At 38.0% G+C, this 19,891-nt stretch overlaps 1 protein-coding gene across 1 annotated transcript in view; it reads left to right on the top strand.

Annotated features, from left to right (window-relative positions):
- The window catches only part of LOC149177334 (uncharacterized), a 108,514-nt gene that overhangs the window by 29,995 nt on the left and 58,628 nt on the right, over window positions 1–19,891 (top strand). Inside the window, exon 5 of the mRNA XM_089420095.1 lies at window positions 5,398–5,444. Coding sequence (XP_089276221.1) covers window positions 5,398–5,444 — 47 coding nt within the window. The remainder of the gene's footprint in view (window positions 1–5,397; window positions 5,445–19,891) is intronic.

Genomic DNA, 19,891 nt, shown 5'->3' with positions numbered 1-19,891 from the left:
ATTAATGTAAATACACTGCAGCCTACACCAATATATAGATCAAGTACTGAAAAAATAAATGAGACAAACACACAAAGGACACTTATTTTTGGACTAAACGTCATTGGAAAAACCCAATGCAGGAAAACCGGTGCAACGGCTTTGAGGGTTTTCTATTATTAAGCAAAAGTTCTGAATACAAACGCTGGTTACCCACCTGACAAACCAGTGACAGAGAAATACAATGGCGGAACCTCACTTCACCTGACAGATTCCAGCTGATCCGGCAGAAAAACTGGCTGGCCCCAGCTACAACTGCGCTGCCCCTTTGCAGTGCTTGCGTGGGCTTGTGTGGAGCTCTCTATGGCTCTACGTTAGCTTTGCGTCAGCTCTTTTGCCCACTGCGTCAGCTTTCCCGGCTGTTCCGACAGTTTCGACTCTTTGCGTGGAAGACAACTTTCTCCATCTGCACTGGCCCTTCTGGCTCTGCGTCAAGGCTGCATGGGCCCAAACTGGCCCAACGTCAGCTCTTCCTGGCTACTGCGCTGCCTCCACAAGCTTCTTTCCGCCTCTCTGTTAGTATTCCCGAACTATCACTGCCCCTCAGCTGCAAGATCTCCCCAATCGATTTCCCTCACTTCACCCGACAGATTGCGGCTGATCCAGCAGCAAAACTGGCTGGCCCCGGCTACAACTGCGTTGCCCCTTTGCAGAGCTTGCGTGGGCCTGTGTGGAGCTCTCTGTGGTTGTACATTAGCTCTGCGTCAACTCTTTTGCCCATTGCGTCAGCTTTCCTGGCTGTTTCGACAGTTCCGACTCTTTGCGTGGAAGACAACTTTCTCCCTTTGCGCTGGCCCTCCTGGCTCTGCATCAAGGCTGCGTGGGCCCAAACTGGCCCAACTCAGCTCTTCCTGGCTACTGCGCTGCCTCCACAAGCTTCTCTCCGCCTCTCTGTCAATATTCTCGAACTATCACTGCCTCTCAGCTGCAAGATCTCCCCAATCGATTTCCCTCCTGAGAACTTGTCACCTTAGAAAATCGATTTCCTCAATCTCTCTGTGTGTATTCTCCAACTGACCCCAAGTGTTCCTTTATACTTTTCCTGTTGAGAAATCAACGGTCGTGATCTAATATCTAATCAACAACTAAGATTAAATTAGACTTGATCCTTGTCTCTTAGAAGCTTCTCACCCATATTTTTATTAATACCATTAATATTTTAATTTTCTTAAGTTTAGACTTAGGAACCCCATTAAAAATATTAATTATTTTAATAAAATACAATCCGGGTGGAGTTTCACCAAACGATTTCTAGGTCTTGGAGATCTCATGTGTTCTAGGTCTTGGAGATCTCATGTGTTCTAGCTCCTCCACAAAATTTCGGAGCTAGAGCACATTTGATGCTACGCAAAAATCAACACTCTCTCTTAGCGAGGAATGTGCTCTAACAATACTTTCCAGCAAAAGTATCACATTGATCCACGACATTGGTCCTGTGCGTTGCTGATGCTTGGCCTGCTACTCTTCATCCATTGTGCTGCTGCAATCTGTACTGCTGCCCATGACACTGCCAGGTCACTGCTGCATCTATACTGTAGCTCCCTCTCAATATGCTACATCATGCTACCCATAACACTGCCACTGCTAACTTCTGCATTGCAACTCAGTTGCTGAGAAGTAAGCAACTGAAAAAGTCACCCAAAAGCTGACATGTTGGTCAGTCGGGATGTCCATGGATGCTAAAGCTACGTCCGCTGTTAATCTGTGCTGACCCTTTGATGCTACTATGCTGCTGTTGTATCTGCGCTGTGCCTCCCGCACTGTTGCAATACTCCACTGCACTGCTTCAGACTTTGGCACTCTAGCTCTGCCATTGTTGCTCCATCATCCCTTGCACCAACTGACTCCCGTCATTCTGCTATTGTCATTAAGGGTTCCCGTAGCCGTATATGATCCAAGAGTTTGGGCACCTCAAGGATCCTGCCCCCTCTGTAGCTCTTGCGAACTACAACTCTAAATCTCCCCACCTCCCAATGGCTTTAGTCATCCTTGATTTGCAATCGCTCTAATACCATGTGAAAATTTTTGAATCGAACAAGTCAGAAATCCTACTGCAACAAAATGATTTGCATTACCTACTTGTGTTCTTCATTTAACAAGAAAATATTCAGAAAATATTAATGTAAATACAGATCAAGTACTGAAAAAATAAACGAGACAAACACAGAAAGGACACACTTATTTTTGGACTAAACATCCCCGGAAAAACCCAATGTGGGAAAATCGGTGCAACAACTCTAAGGGTTTTCTATTTTTTTTTCCCGGGGAAAAGTCGTAATTTTCATTAAGATAGGAAAATTACATTTTGCAGATGCTGAAGCATATTCATATGCAGGCTTTTGCCTGTCAAGTTCATTATAACTGCTATGAGTATAAACAAGATATCTCCACGCAGGGAGCATGACAAAAATAATTCAACTGTGTTCAAAAATATGACTGGCTCTTCGCAGAGAGCAATATATACTGCTGAATATAAACAAAAAGATGTACTGTTCTGCTGTATCTACATACTGTAATAAACAAAACTGCAAGTGATATTGGCTTTATAGCCCATCATTCCAACTGTTCATCAAAAGGGCGATGATAATACTGATAAAAAGTGCCGTCAACTTCCTCTTGGACCCACCAATCTTCACCTATTCTGTGCGCTGCCTCTTTGGAGAGCTGATCTGCAATGGTGTTTTGCTCCCTGTAGATGTGATGACAGACAAAAGATTCAAATGAAGTGATCAATCTCTCTAAGGGTTTTCTATTATTAAGCAAAAGTTTTGAATACAAATGCTGGTTGCCATTTTGACAAACTAGTGACAGAGAAATACAATGGCAGAAAACCTGAGTGAGTTTCACTTCACTCCACCCGGCAGATTCCGACTGATTCGGCAGCAAAACTGGCTGGCCCCGGCTACAACTGCGTTGCCCCTTCGCAGTAGCTGAGTGGAGCTCTCTCAGGCTCTGCGTCAGCTCTTCTGCCCACTGTGTCAGCTTTACCAGCTGTTCTGGCAGTTCCTGGCAGTTTCGACTCTCTGCGTGGAAGGCAACTTTCTCCTTGTGCGTTGGCCCTTCTAGCTTTGCGTCAAGGCTGCGTGGGCCTAGACTGGCCCATGTCAGCTCTTCCTGGCTACTGCGCTGCCTCCACAAGCTTCTCTCCGCCGCTCTATCAGTATTCCCGAACTATCATTGCCCCTCAGCTGCAAGATCTCCCCAATCGATTTCCCTCCTGAGAACTTTTCACCTCAGAAAATCGATTTCCCTCAGAAAATCGATTTCCTTAATCTCTCTGTATGTATTCTCCAATAGACTCCAAGCCTTCTTTTATACTTTTCCTATTGAGAAGTCAATGGCCGTGATCTAATATCTAATCAACGGCTAAGACTAAATTAGATTTGTTCCTCGTCTCTTAGAAGCTTCTCACCCATATTTTCATTAATATCCATTAATATTTTAATTTTCCTAAGTTTAGACTTAGGAACCCTATTAAAAATATTAATTATTTTAATAAAATACATTCCTAGTGGAGTTTCACCAAACAATTTTTGGGTCTTGGAGATCTCATATGTTCTAGCCCCTCCACAAAATTTCGGAGTTAGAACACATCTGATGCTACCCAAAAATCAACACCCCAAATACATCATCTGATGATTGATCCACACTGATGAAAGGATCATTATGTGTCTCAAGCTGCTGTTTTCATTATTATGATTATCATGGACATAGGCCATAAGAGAAGGGAGTGTTGCTGTTTTTAGTTTTGAGCATAAATCCTGTGCCAAATACATCTCAAAACTGCTACTACATTCTTCTTCTAGATCTGCAGCACTGTTTCCTATGGGGCAGCCAATAAAAACATCACCAACCTGATGCCAATCCTCTCCAGAAAGAGTGACACCTGTATCATTTGAACGTGGTGTAATAATGTCATCATAGTTTTCATGGTGGTACTCATTTATGTGTTCAGCAATCACTTTAGATTCTAGAATGACCCTCCTTCTTGTCATTGCTTCCACAAGGCTGTTCATGTTACAAATCTCTAGTGTTTTCATATTCAAATTCTGAGCACAATCCCTCTTCCATAGATGCTCCACTTTCATCCCCAACAATGCCATCATTGCCTTCAAAAAGACCAAGGAGGCCTTCCTCTTTTAGGGCTGCCAACAACTCCCGATATGTACCATCAAATTTCTGAACCTTGGGTGGCAATGCTTGAGGAAGCTTTCAACTAGAGTTTTGAGAGAATGTATGCTCTTTGGGCTGCAAGAATGCTTCAGCCAGCCACCATGCCCTTGTCCCAAAGAGAGCATAAATAACCTTATCATGGCATCTTCATGTCTTTCCATCAATTCCTAGATATGCTTCATAAATGACAGGACATGTGGGACAGTAGCAAAAGAGTTCCCCTCAAACTTTGGAAGGTCCTTGCCATAGTTAGGAGGACATGACTTTTGTGTGACAACCTGTTATTCTGTGATACACGGAAATAAAATATGCCCAGAAACTTAGGATATGTATAAACTCATCACATGAAACTCGTATTCTATAATCTCTCATATTTCCATGAAAAATTCATTACAAAGGTAAAATATTTATAGTGCAACCTACAACTACCTTGAGCTATGTATAAGATATTCCTTTACTAAATTTTGGATGGAACCTTCAACCATAATTGCACCTAGAGAAGTGAGGTGCTCTTACATCCCAAGTTGGATGAGATGTGTAACATCTGTATGTATGTCCATCACACTAGTAAAATAAAATGGAAAAAATTGATGTCAGATATCAAATATTAAAAGGAAAAAATTTAATGTTAGATGTCAAATGTTAAAAGGAAAAAAGGAATGGGCGGAAAAAAATGGTTAAATTCAAGACTGACCCTTTAACCGTAATTGTGCCTAGATAAATGAGGTGCTCTTGTGGTCCAGTTGGATGATATGTGTCACACGTGTGGAAAAAAATTGAATTCAGATGTGAAATGTTAAACAGAAAAAAAATAATGCATAGATCCATCTTAACCCTGAATATTTTAAACACCAAGTTCTCGTTATGCACACATATTTTCTTATACTAGAACTTTGGAACATTAGGCATTATAGAATCTAACACTATATACTTTAACATTATTGAGCACCTGACAATTTTTCTTCACATCATCTGCGTTTATTGTTTATTCTCTTGAAAATTGGGTGCCTTCTACGAGCATTATTATTCTTATTATCTTAAGGTGTGAGAGGAAGAATTTATGTTGCAGATGCATGCAACACTATGAGATTTGTTGTCTTATGATGACTTCTTTACTTTTTGTTGAATTCTAGTATTGATGTTATGCTCATGCGTTTTGTTGTATATTCAACATTCTAATGGCAGTTGGTGTACCCAACTTGTATATGGTGGAAAGTGTGGATAGCTCCAAGGTGAGTTTGATGAACCTAGAAATAATTTATTTATTTTCTATTTAGAAATTCCTTTTATATCTTATGAGTGATTCTTGCAACCTGTATCAGATATATATGTCTGTTTAAATTTTAAAGAGCCAAGAAACATTATGTTTCGTTATGACATCTTGAATGGCTTCATCTGATGTAAACATTTTGTTGGATTAATCTATCACATATGTTCCAGATCAATAACTATATTTAATTCCATCAACATTATTGTTAAGAGTCGAAAGGTAGTGTGAGTATTATGATTTATCTGTGTAAATCTTAACTTGTATTTTTGGTACTAATTTATGTGCAGTCTCTTCCTGTATCTTTGATTCTCAAATTCTTCTGAGCTAGTCTTATATGTGTCTTTATGATAGAAGATTTAAATCATTTAGGAAGATGCAAATAATTTTCATACCTGAGAGGTAGAATATCTTAATGAGAATGAATTCCATTTGTAGGGTCCGTAGGGTATGAAAAGTTGGCTAACAATGAAGCTTGGTTATAACACCGAGACAAAGGACCAATGTTATCGGAACTGAACGGATGACCAAACCAATGTTTTAAAACTCCGACTCCGACTCCGACTCGGTATCGATTCGGCCAGCTCGATTTCAATGACTCGGTCGTTGTAAAAAATACATTAAATATCTTTTTTTTTATAAAAAAACATAATTTTAAAGATTTTCATTCATGTTTCCAAACATACAACATTAGAATATAGATAGAAGACAACATATGATCAAATTAGGTTCATGAATATATCCATTATATCAAAATGGCACCCATTGCATTGTCCAATACATATATGATGATGATATAGAAATCAAAACAAAAACTCATAACCAAGGAGGCTAGAAATGGCCTCTACATCAAAAGTACACTGTGACCAGTACCATTGGCTACTGCTAGAGGAGCCAAGATCATCTGGCTCAACCTCTGGATCAGAGTCAGACAGGCCAGCCCATGGCTCCTCATCATCATCTCCAACTGCAACTATAGAAGTGGTAGCACTAGCAGGCTATGCAATAGCTGCAAGCTGAGATAGACGAGATATGCGCTCTTGTCGTGGCTGAGCAGATGAAGCGCCTGCAATTGGAGGACTTGCTGACCCTGAGGCTGGTACAAGTGGATTAGGATTTGCATTCATCTGAACATTATGTTCGAGTGACGCCACCGTCTGTAAATCATAATCAATATCCTCATCAGAATCAAACTCTGCTGGATGACTCTCCACTACCCAATCTGATGTTGGATCAATGTCTTCCAACACAATGGGATCTGAATCAGGTCTTTTGTTCAGCAATTGGTTGCCTCTGAGCTGGAGGTTGTATGGACATAGACTAGATCATTTAACCGTTTTTTATTTGACGGTTTCTCTTCTTCGTTTGAATCCTCTCAAAGACGGACCAATTGCGCTCACACCTAGTAGCACTGCAAGTTTGACTCAAAATACGAATTGCAAAGTTCTGCAATTCAGGACAATGGCTACCAAAAGCCTCCCACCATTGTGCTGCAAAAAACATACGAGTGTAATGAGTTAGCTCAACAAAATTACAAATTATATCCAACTTTCAAATTATAAACGATTTAACAAAATAAGTATTAAGAATTTGAAAATTGAAATTTTTATTTACCTGGCTCATCTGCTTCCCTTGCAATCTTTGCTAGGTTTTTCCCAAAGGTACCTGTGGCTTTGCTGAAGGTTGTGACCTATCGGTGTATCTCCAACTGATCACACTCCAATGGGATCATGTGATCAATGCAGTCAATCAATCCATCTCTAATCTCCCCCTTCAAAGCTCCTACCGCCTTAGCTTTATAATGATACCGTGGGTTCAAAAAATACCCAACTGCATGTATAGGGCGATGGAGTTGATTGTTCGATCTTTCATCAATGATTGCCCAAATGGGCCCATACTGAGCCACTTTATTCTTTTATGCCCTTTTTATTTGCTCCTTTACTTAATCCATAGCCTCATAAATGAAGCCCATAGCCAATCTTTCCCCATCCACCAATCGCAACACCTTAACTAGTGGCTCAGCAAGCTTCACAATCTCCGCTGCCTTTCTCCAAAATATTTCTTCATCAACTTTCTTTTCCAATTCTTTGCCTTCCTATTTGTGAGACCACTAGCTTTGATTCCATTCATCACTGGAAAATATCTTTTGCAAGTTTCTATGTTGTGAAAGCATAGATTGCAATGTCAAAAAATGAGTAGCAAATTTAGTGATGGAAGACCTAATAATATACCTGTCCCCTGTGTGTCTTCTCATAAGGCTCAAAATCCATGAATGATTGTAGATAAATTTTGTTATGCTTTTGGCATGATCTACAGTGTTTTTGACCCAATCTAATTTGTGAATATCCTCAAGCATGAGGTCTATGCAATGTGCAACACATGGGGTCCAAAAGATGGTTCTGTGTTTTTCCTCTAACAGTTTACTAGCAAGAACGTAGTTAGGGGCATTATCTGTGACTTGAACAACATTAGCCACCCCCACCTCCTCAACAATCTCACCAATCACTGAAACAACAATTGTCCATCTTTTACCTTACAAATGCATCAATTGATTTAGAAACATGGTTCCCTGTGGGCAAAAGATAAGAAAGTTTATGATGGTATGGTTCCTTTGATCAGTCCATCCATCTAACATGATGGTACATCCTGTTCTTGTCCATGAGTCCTTGAAATCTTTTAAATACTCATTAATGGAGGCAATTTCTTTTTGCAAACGATACCCCTTTATCTCATGCATAGTAGGGCCTTTGAAGCCTTTTCCAGCTGCATGTATGACATCAAACATAGGCTCATAATATGGTGAACGAGAAGCATTGAAGGGGGTATCAGCATCATACCACCATCTACATATGTAATCACAAGCAGTCTCCCTCAATTCTTTCTTCCAATGGTCATCTAAAGTGGGCTGCAAAGTTCTACTAGCTTGAGGACCATGTGCATCTGATGAAGAGGAGTGTGTGACAGTGAAATAACTTTTGATATTCATATCACCCTTCTTTTTCATTTTACCCTTACCCTTTTCTTGAATAGACTCCAAAGAGGGAGGAACATATCAGAAGGGGTTGGATGCATCAATACAAGGGATAAATGTTTTAAAACTCCAAATTCGACTCGGAAACAGCTGAGGGTCGACTCCGAATTCTACTCGGTATCGACTTGGCCCGTTTGATTTAAATGTGTAAAAATACATTAAATATATATATTTTTTATAAAAACATAATTTTAAAGATTTTCATTCATGTTTCCAAACACAAAGCTTTAGAATATAAAGAGAAGACAACATATGATCAAAGTAGGCTCATGAATATATCCATTATATCACTTAGCCACCAATGCCAAGATTCTTTTCTGCCTCAGCCTAAGGTCAATCACTAGACTACAACAACAATAATACCAATTCTCTTCCCCTAATGAAGTCTCAAAACCCTTGATTTAATTTTGGTCAAGCTCCAAAACAATTAGAGGTAAGTATGTATTTATTAGTCCATTTCCAGAACGTTTGCCTTTTTAAAACATTGTATGGTTCAATGCATTGTTTCATTTTTCTAATTCATGCTACTAGCATAACCATACTTCGGCCTTGTAATTTTCAAAACTTTCTTACAATGATAGATTATTTTAGGGCTATAAATATGCAATAAACAACAACCCAACCATTGATATGTAGGAGGCGGAACAACTTTTGACAAATGTGCTTCAGGATTTTTGTCAAAGAACCCAGCCGATCGAGTTTTACCGAGTCGGTCGAGTCATTACTGAGTCGGCCAAGTTGTTATGGAGTCGACTGAGTCAATGATTGGCTCGGTAACAACCCAGCCCACTGTTCCGTTTCGGTCATCGAGCCGACCCGACCAAGCATTGGCTTGGTCTAACTCGGTCGTTTTTTAAAACAATGCAAAGGATAGAGGAAGAACACTCAAAATCAAAATGGGGGTTGGTAGGCAACATTTTTTGTATACTCCTCTTCCTCCCAATTTCAGCCTCTAACTCTTTTTGCCTAGCCTTTTCTTCTTTAAACTTCTCAAAGTTGGCTAACAAATCCTTCCTAATCTCCCCAATTTCTGGTGATTCACATGGGGTAATTTGGCCTTTAATCCCCGCCAAGTTTTGTTTCAGCCTATTAATGCCCCAGGACCTTCCTTAATTTTTCTATGGCAAAATTTGCAATGCATTTGACTATCAACCATTTCAACATATGCCCAACAACATCTTTCACTCTAGGTGCCATTTTTTCACTTAGAAATCAAAGGAAAAAAGATGAAAATTAAAACAAAAAATAGCATTGCTTCAATGTTCATTTCTTTCACAAAAAACACTCTTTTCAATTTCCAGATTTGCACAAAAAAATAAATAAGCAAAAACAGATTTTTACAAGTGAAAAAAAATACCTCTAGGCACAAACTGCCTCCTCAAGGTTGCTCCAACAAACCAACTCCTCAATGCTGCTCCAATGGCTGCCCAAGAAGCTCCTCACTCCTGCTACAATGCTTGCCCAAGACTCCTCACTGCTGCTCCAAAAACAAACTCCACAACTCCTCACAAACTCACTCAAATTCTCACTCAAATGCAATGAGATGGCTGTGAGGAAACGAAAGGGGTTGGGTGGGTTTTATAAGGTTTAGGAGAGGGGAATGGACCCCAAAGAACCTAAAGGCAAATTAGAAATGGGTTTGGGGTTCCCAAAAAACAATTTTCAAAAAAAAAAATACTGTGTTGTTCTAGCTTTTTCGGGCCGCCGTCACCGAGCCGGTCGAGTCGGTTTCGAACTGGCAGTTTTTCAAAACAGTGGACCGAACCAGAACACCCTCTGAGCTGGGAATTGGTTGGAACTCGTAAAAATACCGGACCAAAAAATCAGTCGACAAAAAACACATAAAATATTCAAATTTTAAAGAAAAACATATATATTCATGTGCATCCATATGAATCCAAACCATTTACGCACAAAGAAGCAACAATTCTCATTTATATAGCATGTAAGGGTGCACATAACCAAAATAGAAATAGAGTGCAATCCATGTCTAAACCAAAAATACATCTACAACATATACCTACCTATCATCAAAATCAATGCCTATATTGGGATCTTTGTCATCAATATCACCCTCTAAGCATTAAAATCAGATAGAAAAAACGTAGCATGTCAAGTCAAGATTTTGTTTGAGTGATGGGCATATTTTTAGTAGGGTCATGATAGAGGAGTTCAACAACCAATGCTAGTAACATCAAGGTACATAGAGGGTTTGGTGCTCTTGATTAAATACTAGTTCCGTACCCTCGTACATGACAAAATCTGATGGAAACATTGCAATCTTCCCAATCCAGAAATCCTGAAAAATTATTAAGTTTGCTAGATTTTGAGTGAGATCTAAAATTCTACTTTCTCTATGTGAAATCCAATGAGGACAGTGTTGAGAAAAATGGTACCAAGGACATGTTTCCTACGCATTTATCCTTTTGGCCTAGGAATACACATTAATATCCTTTTGTCTAAGTAACATTATATGTTTTATTAATGTCAAGGAGCTAAAATATTTTTTATGAATTGTGTACCTTGTATTTTAATTTATTAAAGTTACATGTGTATTAAAGTGACTTTATGACTTTATGTTATTAAAGTGACTTGTATATTTTAAGTCACTCTATGAGAGAAAAAGTGACCATGGCACTAAAACATTAAAAAGTACCTGGAGAAAAGTGACCATGGCACTAAAACATTAAAAAGTACCAGGAGTGTTTTTAAGTGAGGGGGTCAACATGAGAAAGAGGTGGGTCAAGTGGGGGTTTGATCTCATGGGCTGAGATTTAATCTCAATCCTTGATCATTTGGTTTAAGTTTCCTTCACTTATGAAAGACAAAAGGGAAAAAGAAAACATTATTCTCATGTGTGATATTGAGAAGCTCAAGGAGAGCATAGGAGGCAGAGAAGACCTTGAGCAGGGAACAAGAGGAGGCAGAGATTGCTGTGCACAGGAAGTTCGAACTGTTAAGAGAGACTACCTAGCTCGTGTTTTCAGCTATCAGACTTTGGCAAGAATCCTGAGTTCTTGCTCCTGTGGTACCAGGCTGAGTTTCTAAACTTGGTAGCACGAGATTTAAGGAAAAATCAGGCCGAGTTTCAGGGATAGAAGGCTGAAATGATAGATGAATCGTAGTACTGTTTCTGAAAGGTGAGCTGTGTGTATTTATCAACTAAAATCGTGGAGGTAAAAGGCAGGAATTTGCACAGGAACCGAGGCCTGTCACTGCTCAGATTTCTGGGTTTTTCAGTGTGAAGTTCGAGCCTTTTTCAGCACGTTTCTTGACGCTTGGGTACAGGCTGAGGTTGCAGTAGGAGCAGGCCAAGATTTCTGGGTGAGTAAGCCCAGAAAGGAGCAGTCTACCTGCAAGAAAAACCCTGTTCTTGAGCGTGTATCAGCTCATTGTTTAGGGAGGAAACACTTGTATTTTGGGTGTGTACATTCAGTTAAGTGACTGTCCAGTGGACTAATTTTCTGTGTAAAAGGAGCAGACAGAGGTCCAAAAATTGTGTCTGAGGAAAGCTGAACGTGGGTCAGATTTGTCACTTCAAAACTCAGACTAAAATAGGATTTCAGAGGTTCTGTCCTTAAGGGAAGAGATAAGGTGACTTTTCTTTGCTGTAAAAATCTCCTTGTAAGCAATCAAATACTCCTTGAAGACTGGTTTTCTCCTTGTGGGTTTTTCCAGGGTCAGTTGACCAAAAACAAGTGTGTACTGTGTATATCAGTTGGAAAAATCTAATGATGGAGGTAGCTTAAATGTTTCAAGTAATTTTGCATTTAAAAGTTTTATATTAGACCAGGGTTGCAGGGGAGCGCCCACCCCCTCTTGCTCCCGCTCCCAATTCGCGCTCCGAGCGGGAGCGGCTTCGGAGCGCCTGGGGAGCGCGCTCCCGAAAATGCTCCCGAGGAGGGAGCGTTTTTGGGAGCACGCTCCCTAAAAAAAAACGCTTCCTGCCTTTTCGGGAGCGTTTAGCCTTTTTTGCAGTAATGTTCCAAATGCAATTGTTTTTCAAAGAAACAAATAAGTTTTGAGTGGGGCAGCTTAATGATCAAACCTATGGCCCTAGTATTGATATGCGATTCATGCTAAGTCACCGGATTCGTCCTAAACCCCCTGCGAATCCCGAATCCGACGAATCCGACACGATTCGGTCCGGATTTGTGTCCAAAGCACAGGACACGTCGTGTCCGAGGGCGTGTCACGATTTTCAGGGGCGTGTCGCGATTTTAGGACACGTGTCCGGTTTCCAGGACTCGCTAAGCTTAGTGCGGGAAAGAAAAGGGCGTGTTTGCTCATTAATATTTTCATTTGGCAAGTGATTTGTGCTGTTGCAGCAAGGAGTAGAGCATTTTGGCAGCTTCATGATCAAGTCTAGGCCCTAGTATTGATATGCTATTCATGGTAATGTTAAATTCTTAAAGTAAAAGTGACATTCTCCTTAATCTTCATTTTCATCCTTTTACTTAAATTTTTAACATTACCATGAAATGACTCAGGATGTTTGACAGTGGTTCTGGCCTCATTGGATTTCATATGGAGAAAGTAGAATTTTAGATTTCATTCAAAATCCAGCAGACTTATTAGTTTTTCAGGATTTTAGGATTGGGGGATTGCAATGTTTCCATTGAATTTTGTCATGTATTAGAGTATGAAACTCATATTTAATCAAGAGCACCAATCCAAGAGCTTCTAAATATGTCGCTTCGGCTCCCGTTTTCGCTCCCGCTCCCCGCTTTCGCTCCAGCTCCCAAGTAACATTGTTCCTAATGATATGGGTCTGGACACCACTGTTGAGTTGGCATTGGCCAACATGGATCTCAATGATCCAGTGCTAGAGCCTGTTAGATTTGATGACTTAGAGGGGTCAACCTCCATACCAACAGATGTAGAGGCCACTATGGATACAGGGGAGGAGGAGGATGCAGAGGAGAGCAGTGGGGACCAAGATGATGGGGACAATGATGTTGATTGATGCCTTGAGGCTTGTATACCTATAGTTGTTTTATATTTTCTATTTCTATTTGCCATTGGCATTGTACCAACACTACCTATGTAACACATTTTGATTTGATGACTTAATGAGAAAACTACAATTGTCAATGTGTTTATCTTACTATCTTGTAGTTGTAAGTTGTCTTTCAGTTATGAATTATGAATCATGATTTAAATTTTTAATAGATTTATCATTTATGTGACCAGTACCACTAACATTTATTTGAATTTTGTATGTACTCTGCATGCTAATAGCTATAGATGAAGATCTATGTTTGAAATCAATAAATTTGTATCATTAATTAAAATTTGTATAAGAAATATGATAATATCTAATTTTTAATATATATATATATATATATATATATATATATATATATATATAACGTGTCCTGTTCCGGGGGGTCAGCGTGTCCGAATCCGACACCACGAATCTCGAATCCTACGTGTCCCGAATTCCCGTGTCAGGTGACTTAGGATTCATGTTAATGTTAAATTCTTAAAGTAAAAAGACATTCTCCTTAATCTTCATTTTCATCCTTTTACTTAAATTTTTAACATTACCATGAAATGACTCAGGATGTTTGAGAGTGGTTTTGACCTCATTGGATTTCATATGGAGAAAGTAGAATTTTAGATTTCATTCAAAATCTAGCAGATTTATCAGTTTTTCAGGGTTTCAGGATTGGGGGATTGCAATTTTTCCCTTTGAATTTTGTCATGTATTAGGGTATAGAACTCGTATTTAATCAAGAGCACCAATCCCTCTATGTACCTTAATGTTAGTGACATTGGTTGTCGAACTCCTCTATCATGACCCTCTTAAAAATGACCGCATCACTCAAACAAAATCTTGACTTGACATGCTATGCTTTTTTATCTTATGTTAATGCTTAGAGGGTGATATTAATGACAAAGATCACTATACAAATACAGAGGTAATGACAAAGATACCTCTGGATATTAATGCTTAGAGCGTGATATTAATGACAAAGATCTTGATTTTCCAACAAGACTAAAAAATTAGACATTTCTCGTGGTGGCAAGAGGCCCAAGCATAAGCAATAGATAATAGATTTACTTGTCTTTTCTAGTTTCTAGTAGTTTTTATAACTATTGACTCTTTCATATTTATTATGATATTTTTTTAAACAATATATGACAATTTAAGTTTGAAGTTGGCAATTATAACTCATTAGTAATGAATTATGAATATGATGCTTCATGAAAGTTGAAATTTGTTTAATTTCATTTCATTTTATAACATTTCATTTCATGTTAGATATTATTTGTTGTAATGGTTACACTTGGCTTACAAGTCTTTGGTGATCAATGATGATAAATGTTATATATTGAATTTTGAAAGCTTGAAACTTTAAGATTGATGAATCATGAGACTCAATATGTTGTATGTTACTATGTTACTAATTTGTGGACGTGGTTGATGAAGATTATAACTTCTATATGATTGTTGTTATATGGTTCAATCTATGTTTTCATGTTTTTTATATCTAATTCATCATTCTATATGTTTTTGTTGACATATATGTATCAAAATATAAAAAATATAAAAATATATAAAAAACGCTCCGAGATTCACTCCCAAACCGGGAGCTTCTGAAAATGTCGCTCCCGCACCCTTTTTCGCTCCCGCTCCCCGCTTTCGCTCCCGCACCCGCTTTTGCTCCCGCTCCCAAGTAACACTGTATCAGACCTTTAGTTTGGGACTGTGGGCGTGAAAACTTGTTCAAAAACTTGAAACTGTGAGAACTGCCAGCAGCTAAAAAATTTCTACAGACGGGGCCACACCCTCAAACATCCCTAACCATTTCATGGTAATGTTAAAAATTTAAGTAAAATGATATTTTACATTAAGAACTTAACATTACCATGCATTGCATAGCAATACCAAAGCCATAGGCTTGAATATTAGGTTTCCCCATTGAAAAATTCATTTTTTTCTTAAAAAAATTGCATTTGGAACATCCTTGGTCAAACTGTATGGAACCAGCTGGTTCGGTACAAAAGCAGCTGGTTCAGTGACAAAAGGCCGGTTCGGCACCGAACCGACACCAGTCAGCCCTGTTTGGCGCCCAAACCAGTCGGACTGGCCTGTTCCACCAGTTAATCAGACCTTTAGTTTGGGACCGTGGACGTGAAAACTTGTTCAAAAACTTGAAACTGTGAGAGCTGCCAGCCGTTAAAATTTTTCTACAGACTGAACCACTCTCAAACATCCCAAGCCATTTCATGGTAATATTAAAAACTTAAGTAAAATGATGTTTTACTTTAAGAATTTAACATTACCATGCATTGCATAGCAATACCGAAGCCATAGGCTTGAATATTAGGCTTCCCCACTTAAAAAATAATTTTTTTCTTAAAAGAATTGCTTATGGAACATCCTTGGTCGAATTGTATGGAACTGGCTGGTTTGGTACAAAACCAGCTGGTTCAGTGGAAAAAGGCCCATTCGGCACCGAACCGACCAACTGGACCGGTTTGGCGCCCAAACCGGTCGGACTGGCCTGTTCCAGCAGTTCCGAAACACTGCAAAGGACACATCTGGTCTTTTAGCTATTATGATTTCATTAAACCCAAGACATGGATCTGGAATTTATGCTAATGTTTTCCTATAGCAAGAAACATATTATACAGATATGTTCCCATCCAATTGCAAACTTTAGTGGATTCCCTTTCAGAAACTTGCTTCTTAAACATAGAGTGATATTCAACACTCCCACATAAATTATACTTGAAAGTTACTTCTTCTCATGACTAGGCTGATTGAGTTACATCTATTAGAATTCTTGTCCTTTCCAAGAGTTACTTGATGTTTGCCTATGAATCACCTATGAATCAATTAGTGGGTAATTTTCATTTTAAAAACAGGCGGAATTTTGCTGCAGTATAGAAGGATCTTTGCAAATAGTAACTGTCAGCATTATTCTACTTGCTATTTGTTTTCCTTTTCATAAAGAGTGAAGCCATCTTATTGAAAGTCCTATCTTGAAACGAGGAATGTGCCACTCTATTCACAAGTAGCTTCCTTTTCCAGAATACTACGAAGGCTTTACACACTCTTCATTTCACTACTATATGCTTGCTTCGTGTCCTTCTTTACTTGCAAAAGTTCTTATATGCTCTTCTATGCTTTGATGTATTCTTATCACTTGTATGCTTTTTTGTGTTTTTGTGCATATATATACAATGTTACAATGTTAATATATAAAATACCTAATTTATAAATTACCTAAGCTTAAAATTATTATATCTTTCTAAGAGTACAATCCAAGAGCATTGACTAGGCTACTCCTCCATAATTCTGTTAATTCTTTAATATCAGAGCAGATCTGTTTTTTCTCAGTCATTTACACAAAACCCCCAAAAAAATATTTTACCCAAATAAAATTTCTGAAACTGTTGTAAATAAATACATTGAGTAGGCTGCTACTCCATAATTTTGTTAATTCTTTAATATCAGAGCAGATCTATCTTTTCTCAGTTATTTACACAAAACCCCAAAAAAAATATTTTACCCAAATACAATTTCTGAAACTGCTGTAAATAAATACACTGGTATTTTAAGTTCTGAAAATTAATTTGTAGCTACTCCACAATTCTGTTTATTCTTTAATATCAGAGCAGATCTGTTTTTTCTCAGTCATTTACACAAAACCCCAAAAAAAATATTTTACCCAAATAAAATTTCTGAAACTGCTGTAAATAAATACATTGACTAGGCTGCTACTCCATAATTCTGTTAATTCTTTAATATCAGAGCAGATCTATCTTTTCTCAGTTATTTACACAAAACCCCCAAAAAAATATTTTACCCAAATAAAATTTCTAAAACTGTTGTAAATAAATACACTGGTATTTTAAGTTCTGAAAATTAATTTGTAGTGGAAATAGTAAGAAAAATTAGACATAAAACAACAAATAAATGATCCAGAACAATCCTCTTTCACTTGAATATTAATCAGGAAAATTAGGGTCAGACCCTCAGATAATTTTACACAGCTTAATTAACAACGTAACTAGCTTCTAGATTTCATATTTGCAAATCAACACCCTAGATTTCATATTTGCACAATCTCATAATCACTATATAGATAGATTCCAGATTGTCATATCACACATACTAGAGAATTTAACTACTACTAGGGTTTAGTTGCAAAACCCTAGATTTCTCAAGCATCATCCTAGAATATCAAATTCAGACAAGGGCTTAGATTAAACTCTAAGACTTATGACCATCAATAATTAGATCAACACATATCTAAGAATTCATTATCAAGCATAAGTATATTATATGACAGACAACATTAATACATTAGATATACACTGTCCTAAACCAAGCTAGGGTTTTAACCAATGGACACACACACGCACATATATATATATATATATATATATATATATATATATATACCTAGGGTTTCATTCCTAGGACTTCAAATACATAACAAGGGTTTTGCTTATAGGCCCATCCAAACCCTAAAGATCTAGGGTTTCATAACATAGCAAAGCAAACCCTACTATATCAAAACTTCAAAGGTTCGGGATTTCAGACAACACCATTTCAACCCTAACAAGTTAGGGTTTTCATGATCATATCAAAACCCCAAACATGACATCATCAACAAAAACTTCAAATAACATTTCCAATAACCCTAAGCAATTTTAGGGTTTCAAACATTAACATTATCATACCCTTAGGTTAGGGTTTTCCAGAGAACCTGTCTAGGGTTCTATAAAAACAATCAAGGATGTAAGGAGGGTAGATTTATCAAGTGATGAATCACCCAAAACAAGAATCATTATGATTCAATATAGCTAGACATAACAATGTTAGTAATAGATTATCAAATGAATAAACATTTATTATAAAGAAATCAATGTTTTGTAGTTTAAGGCATACCTTTGTTCCTTGACAAACCTTGTCTTGGGAGGCCCTCTTCCATACTCCTTGAGGATATAGCAGATGTTTTCCTAATCAAGACAATAGAGGGAGAATGGTGATTAGTATTTAATATAATCAAAACTTAAATAAGTATATGAAACCAAAAACTGAAAAGGAAATGAGATACTTATCTTTGGGAGATGTTGAAGGCTCCCTCCAAAGCTTGAGGGATACCTATAAACTTATAAAACAATAAAAATGTCTTTTCCAAAAACATGTTAAAACCTATAAATACTAAACATCAAAAATACAAAATAGAATATCTAAGACTAAAAGCAAAGGACTTAGTAGTGTAAGTCCCTTATGTCAGATTCTTCGGGTTTGGCTTTCTTTAGGTCTTCTTCTTCAGCAATATTGGCTTGATCTCTTTCTCTCTTCTTATTCCTTGGATTGTCAGGACAATCACTTCTGTAGTGACCCTTCTTATGACATTGATAGCATTCTACTTTGGACATGTCTACCTTCTTTCTTGGTCCTTTCGATTTCTTGAAGTTTCCTTTGTGTTGAGCAGTGTAGGCATTTGAAACTCGATCAGGATTGGCAACTAATGAGATCTTTAATTCTTCTTCATTGCAAGCAGTCCGTAGTTCTTCAAAAGTGGGAGCTTCCTTCCAATTGTTAAGTCCTGCAACAAATGCACCCCAAGTAGGTGGTAATCCTAATAGAGCAGTGATCATAAGTTCTTTGTCTGGAACAATTTCATCAATGGCCAAAAGATCATCTCTGATTCTTGCTATCTTCACAAAGAAGGAGGCCATTGTGTCTTCTTTAGTCATCTTTGTGGTCCTTAGTTCATTCTTCAAGCTTGCTACTTGACCAATGTTCTTAATAGTGAATAACTTTGACAAGGCCTCATACATTTCTTGAGCATGATTAATGTTGGCTATAAATGGGACAAGGTTGTCCTTTATTCCTTCTACCATTAGAGTCATGGCCACTAATTCTAATTCTCTGAACTTCACTTTATCAGCATCATTGGAGTCATCTGTAGGCTTCTTTACTTTTCCTTTGACCAAGTCTAGTACCTTGTTCTTTTCAAGGATGAGGTCAATCCTCTTTTTCTAAGACATGTAGTTTGAGGCTCCTTCAAGTTTGTTCTCTCCCTTGATTGTGTTAGACATTGTTCTTGAAGATAGTAGACTTCTTCCCTTGAATAATTCTTTTGAATGATTCCTTGATCAAGTGCTTGAGACTGTCTTTTTCTTCTTTCTTCACCAAAGCTCTCATATCATGTTAGAAAATCAGAAAAGCATACATATTTTCTTATACTTGATAATTACTTGTGATGTTCTTGATTTCTTATTAGGTTTCTTTATATTTTCATTCTTTTAGTTCATCAAGCAATTACCAAAGCAATAACACATAAATCAATGGACACTAGATATAGGCACACAACCAGGGCAAAACCCCTCTCTAGGGGAAAACCCAG

This window comes from Pinus tabuliformis, chromosome 4_1 (genome assembly GCF_031772625.1).
Source record: "Pinus tabuliformis cultivar Carrire ecotype Pingquan chromosome 4_1, CPIR1, whole genome shotgun sequence".
Classification (NCBI taxonomy): Eukaryota; Viridiplantae; Streptophyta; class Pinopsida; order Pinales; family Pinaceae; genus Pinus; species Pinus tabuliformis.
Note: the sequence above shows the minus strand (reverse complement) of the source record. Positions and strands in the feature narration are given on the sequence as shown.